The sequence below is a fragment of the Mycteria americana genome, chromosome 1 (assembly GCF_035582795.1).
Source record: "Mycteria americana isolate JAX WOST 10 ecotype Jacksonville Zoo and Gardens chromosome 1, USCA_MyAme_1.0, whole genome shotgun sequence".
Lineage (NCBI taxonomy): Eukaryota > Metazoa > Chordata > Aves > Ciconiiformes > Ciconiidae > Mycteria > Mycteria americana.
In genome coordinates, this window is record NC_134365.1 from 13,976,282 (window position 1) to 13,988,548 (window position 12,267).

The window sequence follows — 12,267 nt, forward strand, 5'->3', positions numbered from 1 at the left end:
CAAGATTACTGTTGGCTCCTGTGGCACAATTCTATAATATTCAGCAAAATCAGTACACAACCCTTTACTCTGTAAGAACAGTAGACTTGCACGCTGCTGTCTTCAGAGACTGAGCAAACAGAACTTACTACCACACAAGCTATTTGACACAACCCAGAGCGTTGACTAACTGACTTATTTTAGTTTCATTTGCCTCAAAGAACTACTGCAATTTTAGGCAGAGTTTGCAAGTTCTTCTACCCCAGGGTCACTATAGCAGCTTTGTGGCTGTATTCAGCTGCCCCTATGAAAATTCAGAATGGCATCTTTGAAACAACAGGAACAGCACTCATTTCTTCAGAAGGGGACAAAAAAGCTGAATATTTAAACCAAATGGTTGTTCACAGAAAGCTGTGTTTTTGTAGAACATTTAGAGAACAGTATTTCATAAAATTTCAGAAGCCTCTGAAGTTAAGGGCTACTGAAATAACTGTTCAGTCATATTGCTCCAACCAGATGTAGTCTATGTAAATGAAGCTTTATGAATGGCCTGGATGACTGTCACTGCTCACAATGAAGTAATCTGTTGGTGTGTGTGTCCCCAATCAAATTAACAGCATCTAGCTGAAACACAGTTAACGGAAGTAGGACTTCAAAAATACATTAACACTCAAATTAAAGCATAATACGGAAGATGAGTAGTAACAGACCCTTTTTTACTCTGAAATTATAATAAGGCTCAAAGCATATCTAAAGTGATAGTTGTCTATGACCTATTAATACATCTGTAAGAGCAGAGCTTCTTATAACAGATCAGCTGTACAACATACTTACGGGTCATTTTCTCCAAGGCAATCACTCTTTCTATCACACTTAAGGGAAGGGAAGTGCTCAGAACCGTTGATGTTCATTCTAAAGTCCCCAATTTACAAGAATTTCATGCAAACCTATATTTACATCAATTAAATCTTTTTCTTGAAGTTTCAAGAAACAGTTTACCATCTAGTCAATTCTACCAAAGCATTCTTCCTAGTTTAGCCTTAACAGATAAAAATTATTTCTCTTGAAAAGACAGCATGTATTTTATAATGTATGTGATAAAGCATAAGTTGCAAGTTCATGCTTCAAACTATGTGCTACAAGCATGAAACTCATTAAGTAAATACTAGAAAACATAATTTCCAAAAATGTCTACAGTTTTTTTTTTTTTTAACTTAAAAATAACAGTGCAGAGAGATATAATACACTTATCTTTCTTCTCTAAGTTTCCAGATTATATGCTTGCCTTATAAATTTGAAAAGTATCTTCACAGATACTCAAGAGGTGCATTAATGGTATTTGAATCAGAAAGGTTTACACAAATGCACATTGATACACAGACAAGCTTTTAAGAAGGGTACTTCCCAAGTGCTATGGTTGAATACAGTATTTGTGATATCTTTAATGCTATTTCAGAACGTACAGGAATTAGAACAAAATCTATGTCATAATTGCCATTAGCACATGGACTTTCACTATGTGTCTTAGTAGTTTTGATCAGTAATTTAGAATAGGCTAGATTGCTAAATCATTTTTAGTAGTCTTAGGCATTTTAGAAAAGATGCACTTTCCTGGAAAAAAACAAACAAACAAACAAACAAAAACAAAACAAAACAAAACAAACCACCAAACCAAAACCAGGGAAGGTAAGTTTTAGAACATCTAGCATAGCATTGCATATGATCAGCTTTCATCCTGAGAAGTCAAGCACATTCCACCTCCCCTTTTCTCAACCAGGATTTTCACAGAACAATGAGGAAGAAGTACTTAAAAAAAATTTTTTCCAAAATAAAACCATCATGAGGTTAAAAGCATAGAAACTACCTTTTTACCTGTTTCAAATCAATGACCCACTCAAACTCCCTTTAATCCTTTAGAAAACAGCACACCGAGTTCTTTACTATCTCCAAACCTAAGAGTTTCAGCTTAGATGCGTTGAACAGAACACAGATACAAATATTCAGTTGTTTGAGTTAGCTACCAGTGTCCTCTTGAATGAAAGGTATAAAAAGATCTGAGACCAGATGTAGGTACCTAGTAACTCCTTGCAAAGTTGTTAAAAATCAGTATTATTTAGACTGACGATCTAAGACGGGATCATTTTGACACCACTACCTTCAAACAACAGCTGAGGGTCTCCTACACAGTACCCACTGCAAAAACCACAGACATTCAGCCATTCTCTGTGTTCCATGACAAAATATTAGCCAGAGATATAACCCAAAAGGTTAAGCAAGACTGTCATATACCACAAAACATTTGAAACATAACATCTGATTTTTTAAGGTAAAGCTTTACACTATTCATATTTCAGTTCTCCTATAACAATAGCAATCTACATCAGACAAACTATAGAAACAAGAGTATCAGAATGCTTTTGTCAAGCCTATTGCATAAGAAAACAAAAATGTGTTAGTTGTGGATCAATTAAATGAAAATCAGCAAAAAATATTTATTGAGGTCTTTCTAAAAATCTAGAATCTAGAAAAACTGTTTTCTTTACCTCCAAATGGAGCTTTGACTTCCAATCCTTGTTTGATGCAAGACATGTTCATTATAGAAAATCAGAATCTAGACCAGACTGGTTGTATTCATGTAACATGAAACACCAAGAAGAAACAATATATACTTACTTCCTTTTGCCCAAATAGCAATGACAGCAGAAAACAAGGAAAAAGTATACTCTTGGATGTATTGTAACCATACTAGTAAAATCCTAACTTACATTATTTTAGGAAAAAGCCCGCTTGCCCCTATATTGCACAGGTACACGCTTACTGGCAAAACACACTGGCAAGCCTATACTGTTTTCAAACTATCCACTTCATTTAAACCTAATTGTGCACACCAATAGTACTGAAGTGATCTACTAGTAAATCCTACTTACTTTCTAGTGCAAACTAATTAAATACATTTGATTTCCAGTAACAAACTTGCTATTGGTGCCCAGATTATACAATTTATCTTGTAAACAAGGAAAAAAAAAAAAAAAAAAATCACTTTCCACCTTCCAAGTGGTACATGTTTTCAGGCATGTCAATAGCATTATTAAATAGCAGTCTTAGTCATCTACACTATGGACTTTCAATAACATTCAGCCAGACTAATCAGTCTACCTGCGCGTAACGTTAGCTTCTCTACCCTTTCTTCCCAGCACTCCCTAGCACCTATCTATCAAGTACTTTTAGTTCATTTGCTTAGGCCTAAATATAATTCTGTAAGCCTATTACTCAACACATTCAAAGGCAATAAAGATGTGAAAATAAAGAACTGTTTTCAATTGCATTCACCCACTATTCCATTCCTATTTTTAGATTCCATTTTCACTTGGAAATGAAGCGATGAGTAACAGCAATTCCTATTCCACAAATTTGCCACTGCTTAGCAGCAACAGTACGTCCTGCACTTAAATGAGAAAATACAACTTCCTCCCTCCTCCCCCCGAATAATCCACTACATCTTAAAGAAAACAGAATATTGAAACTTTTTACCCCCTTCACCTCTCTTCTCCCTTTTCAATCATTTTATGAGCATCTAAGCATGGCTCTGTTAAAAAAAAAAAAAAACACACCAAAACACACACTCAAAAAAGCAACAAAATACCCCAACATGTTCACAGTGAAAAAAAAAAAAAAAAAATCAGTAATTATTATTCTTGTCGCCATACTAATCTATACCTGCTTTAGTACACAGAGGTGAATATTGAGACTAATAGGAATATTAAGGCCAAAGATCAGCATCCTAGTTTCCTGGTTTTCCTATAATTTATTATGCAAAAATCAAACATGAAAGTTTGAAATAGAAAGTGTTAAGAGGACGAAAGAAATTCTGAATGCAATTCTTTCCAAAGCATTTAACACTGTTTCAGGTTAATAGGTCTTTTTCCTGAAATGCCTTGCCAAATGATTCCTACAATCCTACTTTCCCATTTTTTAGCAGCATTCTCTTTCCTTGGTGCTCTATGAAAGCGATGGGAAAGCTTACTGACTATACAGTTGAAAGCGACAAAAACAACACACTGTCAAACAGAGAAATTGAAACAAAAGCTATTTTTTGGTACAGAGGTGCTACTACTTAGAAGAACGGATGACAAAACTATTGTATACCATTCGACTATAACAAAGCTAAAACATTAAGCTATTTATCAGATATGAAATGGTATAACTGGGTTAGGAGATCTAGTATAAAGTATTTAACATAAAGGCTATTAAAAAAAATCCCACATTTTCCACTAGTCTAGGCCACTCTTTCTGTAAAGTTTACGTGAACAAGACAGACTCATCAGTAGAAGACAAGATGTCAATTTGTGTTTAATAGCAATTATATTACTAAAACTATCACTTAATGAAACGGTTCTGTCAAGCATTTAACCTTTAAATTCTCATGTGAAGATGCTCTATTCAGCAAAACAGATTTAGAAGTGTCCTATCGCTCCAACGTCGTTCTTCATTTTACATATTTCTCTCTTCCTTTCCCACACGCTCAGATGTTTCGGCAGCATACTTTCAGTATTCGCAAAATCCTGCCCAAAGAGCGTGGCTGATTTCCCACGGGCTCCCACCCCACCCTGGATGAACTCGTTACTTCCCAAAGTCCACTCCACTTCCTCTTCCACCCCTGGACCTGCCAGCACTCCCAACGCCCCTCCGCCTTGCGCAATATCCGCAGCCTCCTCCCCACATTTCAGACAATCCCTGATGCGACATTTACATTGAGATATTTTTTTTTTGTTCCCAGACCACTAGCAAAGACTGACAGCTTAAAGGGCTAACGATGTGGTTTTAATCCCAAATAGCACCAGATAATAAAACAAGCTACAAAGACACATGCATACAGAGGTCGCTAACCCATCTTTAGCTCTTCTGTGGTCAAACTGTATTTTCATATTAAGTGTTTAAACAATACTGAAAAGTGCCAGCGACATCTGCCCAATCAAAATTATTGTTCACAGCTCAGACCGTCTATTCAAAAGATAAATCCCCTCAAACATTTTAACAGCCCGATTAAACAGCTAAAATAAACCAGGAAAAGAGCTAATTCCCCAATAAATTCTTCCCCCGAGCACACACGTTAACCAAAGGCTGACGATGAACTGATCTGGAAGGAAGAAAGGACGAGGGATACAGGCACGGCTGCGATGGGGGATGGGGAGCGAAGGGAGATGTTAGGGAAGGGAAGATGAATATTCCTCCAAGGACTATTCAGTACATTTAACACATCCCCTCGGAAAGAAGAGAAATCTCAAGCAGGCGGCTACAGGGGCAGATAAAGGGGGAAAGGAGGGAAGGAGTGCCCAATTATCCCCAGATGACATTATAGATGGCAACCCGGCGAGAAAAGGGGCTGTAAGGGAGAGGAAGCGCTAACAGCCCTCCCCGAGCCGCCTCTGTCCCCTTTATCTGCTCAGGGAAGGAAGGGGGGGGGGGGAGGCGGGGGAGGCTCCCGTTTAATTTTGCAACAGCCGATCACCTACCATCTCCTCGGGAGGACAGAAGGGCCGGGGCAGGGGGCTGCGGTGACAAACCTTCCCGGGGGGGTGGGGGCAGGAAGAAGGGTAAATTAAGGCGGTCCCCTCCCCGCACCTCGCCGAGCTCAAAAAGTGGTGGGGGGCACGGGGGAGCCGGCCGAGCTCCGGGGCTACACAATAGCAGATCACCCACAGGGAAACGATGCTTCCCCCGACGCTCCCTTGCTTGCAGGGACATAAGGAAGGGGCTGCGAGGGCAGCCCGGCACCTCGGCCCCCCCGGCGGGAACACCCCCCCCCGCCCCGAGGGGAGGCAAGAGCCCTGCCCGCCCCCCCCGACGCGCCGCCGCCCCTCACCATGAAGTCGCTGGCGAAGTTGTCCTCCCCATTGTGGTCCGTGTCCTTCATGGCCTGGACTCGCTTAATGAATTTCCTCAGGATCTCCTCCTGGCTCATCCTGCCCCGCCGGCCGCCCTGCGGAGCGGGAGCCCCAGCCCCGGCCGCCCGCCCGCGCTCCGCCTCAAGCCCCCTCCGCCGCACGAGCCCGTCACCCGGCTGCCTTCCCTGCCTCGCCTCTCCTCTCCTCTCGCACCCCCTGGACCTGCCCCGCGGCCTGCTAGCGCGGCGCGGCTCCCCACCCCACTCACGGCCGCTCAGCCGCCCGCTCCATCCTCCCTCCCTCCACCCGACCCTCCCTGGACGCCGCCGCCGACACAGGGACACGACGAAGTCCCCACCTCCTCCCCCCGCGCAGGCGCGGCTCCTGCTCCTCCGGCGTTTCCTATGCCCGCCCCTCCTCGTGAACCGGCCCGCCCCCGCTGCCCGCCGATTGGCTCCTCTGACGGCCGCCTCGTCCTACTGGTGACGGCGCACGCTAATCACCGGCTAGCCCAGCCTCGAGGGAGAACTTCGTTGCGCTGTTCGCCTCGCCCCGCTCTGCCAGCCCCTCCCGTTTCCCACGGATGGGACCTTCCGAAGGCCGGCGAATGGAGCTCTGGAAGGGACCACTTGGAAGGCAGGGGGGAGGGGAGGCTGAGCGGAGCGAAGTGCGGTTTCCTCTGGCTGGAGTACAATAGGGCGGCGGTGGGCGCCTAGAGCTCCGGGGCCGGGAGGCAGCGGCCAGTGCTGCGGCATGCCGGGACCTGTAGTCGCTTCAGCGCTGCGTCCCCCGCGCTCTGCGGCCCGCAGCGGGGGAGGGCTGCGGGACTGGGGATTGTCGCCTCCTCACGAAGCGTCCCACTGAAACGCCCGGAAGTAAAAGGGGTTCCCTCCTCGGGAAGGGAAGCCGTGGACAGTGCCCGGGGGGTCCTTGCAGTGGCGGTGATCGAGGCGGGGCGAAGGGCTCCCCGCGGGGCAGGGCGGCGGGCGGTGCCGCTGTGGTAAACACCGGGCGGTGGGAAGATGGCGGGCCGGGTTGGCGGGGGGGCGGGGGCAGGTGGCAGGCCGGCCGCGGACTCCTGTCGGGGAACTGCTACCCGCGTGTGTATATATATAAATATATATATATATACACACACTTAATAAAAATGTCCGCACACGAAGATGAGACGCGGAAGTGCTTCCCGTCGGTGTCTGTAAGGGTCTGCGGGTTGGTTTTCGGTAGCGGTAAGCGACACTGCAGGAGCCCGGTGCAGGGCTGGTTCAACCCGTCCTGACAGGAAGAGGGTGTCTCCCCGCTCAGTAGGGCAGCAGGGGTGTCTTCAGGCACCTCGGGCCTTCCTAGTAGAAAATATTTTAAAATTTCTTTCTTACCTGATGGATGTTTCGGCAATGTCAAAATGTGACGAGCCAGCAAGATAAAGAGAGTGCTATTTCTGCCTTTCTTTTATGTGAAAAAGTTAAACATTAAAACATCTTGATGTTTGGTGTCCTCATTACATTTATAACTTCTGCTTCAGCAAAGCAAAATAATTTTCAAGGTATGTGTATGTATAGCCTTATAGCATAATAAATATACTAAGTAAAGTCTTTTAAAGTATAATTTTATTGATGAAGAACTAGACAGCCTTCATTGACGGAGTTGATCCAATAAAACTTTGTTGCACAGACTAATGATAAAGGTCCATGCTGAGAAGGATAACCTGGTTAAGGCACTCCTACCAAATCGCCCATTATCTACTACTCTTTCCCACCCACTGTGTAGTATATTGTGCCTCCAGTTGCACTGCTTGTTGGACAATACATCGAACCAGCTCAGGGAACTGATACAGCTGCAATATCAGCCCATAGGAAAACTGTGGTTTTTCTTCTCAGTTCATTCAATTAAGCTGGCTTTGCTACTGAAACAAACCTACATAAAAGCTTGGTCTTCCTGTGTTGGTGTAAGATATTACTGTTTTCGATGACTGCCAAAGATTTCCATCTCTATACCAGAATTGGCAAAATGGCATATTGCCACCCTCAGCCCCATTCAGTGCCCATCAGCTCATCATCTTCCTAGTGAAGGCAAGTTTTGAACTACGACCTAGGACCCTGAACTGCAGCTGCTGGTGCATGGCGAGATGTTTCCTTCTCCTGCAACTGCTACAGAAGTAGTCATCTCTGGCAGAGGGGAAGGTTGGAAAATTGAGAGGGTTAGCATTCTCACATGATTTGCTGTAGACTTCAACCTCTTTTAAAGGGTTATTTTTTTAGTAGTTGATGTTCATGGAGCCAGCAGACATAAGGACACATCAAGGAACTGGGAAAGGGCATCAGTTTTTCTGTGCTGACGTAGTGAGGCTTGAAAAACTCCCACTGCACATGAATGTTGAAGCCTGAGCACCCCACGCAAGCACGTCAGCTGTCAGAGCTCAGTCTCCTCTCCATGTCCTTCGCACGAGCTTCCAAAAGTAAGATAATCAGTCAGCCCTGAAGAGCCACAAAGATGCTTTTCTTGCTCTAATCCCTCTCTTCCTTCTCCAAGCCTCCTCTTTCTCCCCCACCAAAAAGCAGCGTTAAAAGGAAATACAGAAACAAGACAGATAGATAGATAGATAGATAGATAGATAGATAGATAGATAGAAAGGGCACAGAGATCACCAGGGATAGCTGTGACTTGGATCGTCATATGATCTTTTCATGCCACCTTGCTTGATTTCCGTCTGCTTCAGGAAGGTTGCTTAGTTTGCTCAGCAGATGCCCCAGCAAACCTGCTCCCAGTGCCCGACGGCATGTAACTTTAGGAAAGTGATACTTGGGACTAAGCAACCAATTGATGAAGTCTTGAATGTGGTATGGTCTTCTTCACTCCGCTCATTTATTCACACAGTAGAGTTACAGAGGACTTGATTAGGAGAGAAGGAAAGATGATGATTTATTGCATTTGGATCTCATGTCATGATTGCCTCACATTGAAAGGACCCACTTACCAGTCTAGCCTGGTTCATAATCTATCGCTGCGTTGTAATAAACTGTTGTAGACTAGCAAGTGTAACAGTGACCTTTCATTTGTGTTAACTGATAAGAAGGATGTACAGTCTCAGAAGAAAAAAAAAAGCCCCCCCAAAATAGACATGTGTCGCTAGCCAAAACAAAGGCATATATGAAACAAAGAAATTAGAAATAGCTGGGTGGAGAACTTTGCTTAGCATTGTTTGCATATGCAGGCATACCTGTGAGAGCTGCCAGACAGCCCTGAGCACAAACCCAATAGCACCAGCTTTATCTCCCTCAGCCCTGCAAATGTTGCATGAGGCTGTCTCATGTCTGTGCTGTGAACACAGAAACCTAAACTTTCAGCAGCAAAAGCGGTGCTTTAACGGAGACTTTTGATCTGAAACTCAAACTGTCTGGGTTAAACCCAGACATCTGACCAATCTAGCACGTGTGCATGAGTGTGTATTTGTGTAGCTGTAGGAGAGAGACGGAAAAAGAGAGAGAGATGCAGGGCAAATTACTCACCCTGTAGATAGAACAGGAAGTTGCAACCAAAATCTGTAGAAGAAAATTGTGGTTGTGTCTTAACAATCCATACAAGTATGGTCCTTGGAGAGAAGCAAGTAGATCACCTGCAGCTTCTGTGCTATTAATCTCATTCTGCCTTGCCATGCACTACTCCAGCCACTGCAGGGAAGGAAGACAGCCAGTTTTTTCTGTGCAAAGGTGGCTTGCCATGTTCCCACAAGGTAAGCATGTGTTAACTGGTAAATGTGTTTCCCGGCATGCATACCATGCTTATGCCCAGTCAATGGGTGGGAGTACCGAATCTCCTAGTTTACCAAGCTTCAGAGGTTTCCCTGAAGACTGAGATGGAGCACAGGCTCACCTCAAAGCTGTTTGGCTGCAATGTCTGTGTGGCTTGGAGCCATGTTCAAAACCCAGTGCACATCTACCCAAAACTGTGTTCTAGAAAGAAATCAAAGAACTGGGGCGGGAGGGGAGGCTGAAAGAACCCTACAGCTCTGACTAAGGGCATCATCTCCTATGGTTTGATTCCTCCTTTGTCCAGCAAAACAAGACTTTGCGCGTTCCTTGTAATTTGGTGTGACTACATTACAATGATAGCTCACTTTGTCACCAGTTTCTCCTCCCCTTTGCAATAATCTACAAACTCTTAGATTTTAACCTCCTATTTGGAGTAACATATTCGTTACAGTGGTGTGTAATTATTAATGTATTACTGTAATTATAATTGAATTATGATCAATATATCCTGTACATGAAACCCCAATTAATTTTATCTATACTGAGAGTCTGAAAAGTTTTTGTAATGTAGATCATTTAGGATAAAAAATAGATCTTAGCATTCATAGATTTTAAGATAACAGTCCTGAAATATATTTTAAGTGCAGTTGGTTGGAAGTTTTCTAAAAATGTGGTGTTTCAATGGAAAATGCTATTTCTGTGAAAGTTACATTTTCCACAGGAAACAATTTTGCCAAAGTTTTTCTGCTTTCTGACAAAAACAATGCACTGTTATACTCACAGATGCAGAAATGTCTTTACCATTCAAGACAGTACAACTTGGGATAGGGACCCAGCACATGAAAGAACTGGACCATGGAGTATAAATGTCAGGAAGCTGTTGAACAGCTCAAGGGTACACGTAAAAACTAAGTCCAAATGAAACATTTGTCTTTGATCTGACAAACTGAAATGCAATGTGTCTTTCCACAAATGTCAAAATGTTTCATGCTGGTTGAAAATAGTTAAATGAAACATTTAGGAATATCGCCATCAAGTACTTTTTCTATACTCTGACCCTCAAAACATTTTGGTATTTAGTCACTTTTGTTTCTGAAGAGGATAAGAATAATCACATTGGGTTTTCTGGCAAATCCTCAGTTACAATTTAAGCACTTAGATTATAAGTAAAAAACTGACAATCAGGAATCCTCATGGATTCTCAGAATACCCAGTTTGAACACAAAGGACATTGTGGACAATAAATCTGAGGAAGATGCATTGTATCCTTTGTATACAACAAATAAATTGAATTTCTGATTTAAACCTGAAACTAATCTCATTTTAAATGAGTCATAAAGACCTGATCAGTGTCTGTATAATATGTTCCATTCATACTAATTAAGTGCCATGTGACTGCTGCTTTTCTTGACATTTGCCTCTATTACCCTCAGTTAGGCAATGACAGACTCCTCTTCTATAATTACCACTGAAAATACTACTCTGACAACTTAATTTTACCTGGCTTGCTTAGTTTTTATTTATTTACTTACCAGCTTTACTTTGGCTCTTCTGCGATTCATTGCACAATATTGCTAAAATACTTTAAATGTGACATTTCTTATACAGTTAATGAATATTTTAGAGCATAATTACTGAGTTTCATAATCAGTGCATAATTTGGATTCCTCTCGAACTGTAACATACACACACCATACGCACACAGTTTCCATACAGAGAAGAAACTTTGTTCTTGCTGCTGTACTTACTGTAGCAGCATTCACGTTTAAAGTGGTTTTTAGGTATTGCTAACATGCAACTGAAATGAAAATAAGTGTGTGCATTATGATGATCAACATAATCCTCTACCACGACCAGTTCTAAAAAGAAAACAGCTGTGAAATACTGTCCAGACTTAAAAATTTTCTGCTCAACTTTTAAAAATTTTCGTATAATTAAAGATACACTCTGTTGACTGTTTTTGTGAATGTAAAAAAAAAGATTTTTTTCAGAATACAGTTAATATTTTTCTGCAAGATTTTAACAGTATTAAACTAAATAGCATGTGGGCTGCAAATAAATTGCTGTGTGCCCTTTCAATAGCTACTTTTCAATAGTTCATTGTTAATCACTGAGAGGCCTGATGACTGTTATTTATACGTGTCACTTGAATGTAGGAACGAGGATATCAGTAGGATACCTACTTTGCACCATTGGACATAAAATCAGGAAAATCAGGAGCCATTTTCCATCTGTATCTTTTGACCATATTAAAATTGGACGTACGATTTCTAAAGGGGCAATATTTCTGTCTTGTGACTATGCCATACATTTGACACAGCGTGACACAGGTCTGGTTTGCTGCCGGCCAGCAGCCAGCTGCAGCACTATGGTGGGCTGCTCTGGGGGAACCTCATTTGCCTCCTTGTGACAAAGCTTTCGTCGAGGGTATTCCCCAGGCACAGCCGCAGCACATCTGAAATGGAAATACCAGCAGCAGAAGGTAAGCCTGTGCACAGGGCATGTTCGGTATTTGTGCTCTCAAATCTTTGCCTGCAAGTATCAGAAAAAGCATTATTGAAAAAATCAGCATGTTTAAAAGATGCAAGGGAAGAATCTGGATTTTCTAATGGGAAGCACTCATTCAAAATTTTATTTTGAAAACAGGTAATTGAACA

General features: G+C 42.6%; 1 protein-coding gene across 1 annotated transcript in view; it reads right to left on the bottom strand.

Annotated features, from left to right (window-relative positions):
* Positions 1-6,050, bottom strand: part of PTPN12 (protein tyrosine phosphatase non-receptor type 12) — an 85,169-nt gene extending 79,119 nt beyond the window's left edge. The window contains exon 1 of the mRNA XM_075490991.1: positions 5,843-6,050. Within this exon, the coding sequence (XP_075347106.1) occupies positions 5,843-5,941 (99 nt within the window). The 5' untranslated portion in view covers positions 5,942-6,050. The remainder of the gene's footprint in view (positions 1-5,842) is intronic.
* Between the last annotated feature and the right edge of the window lie 6,217 nt (positions 6,051-12,267).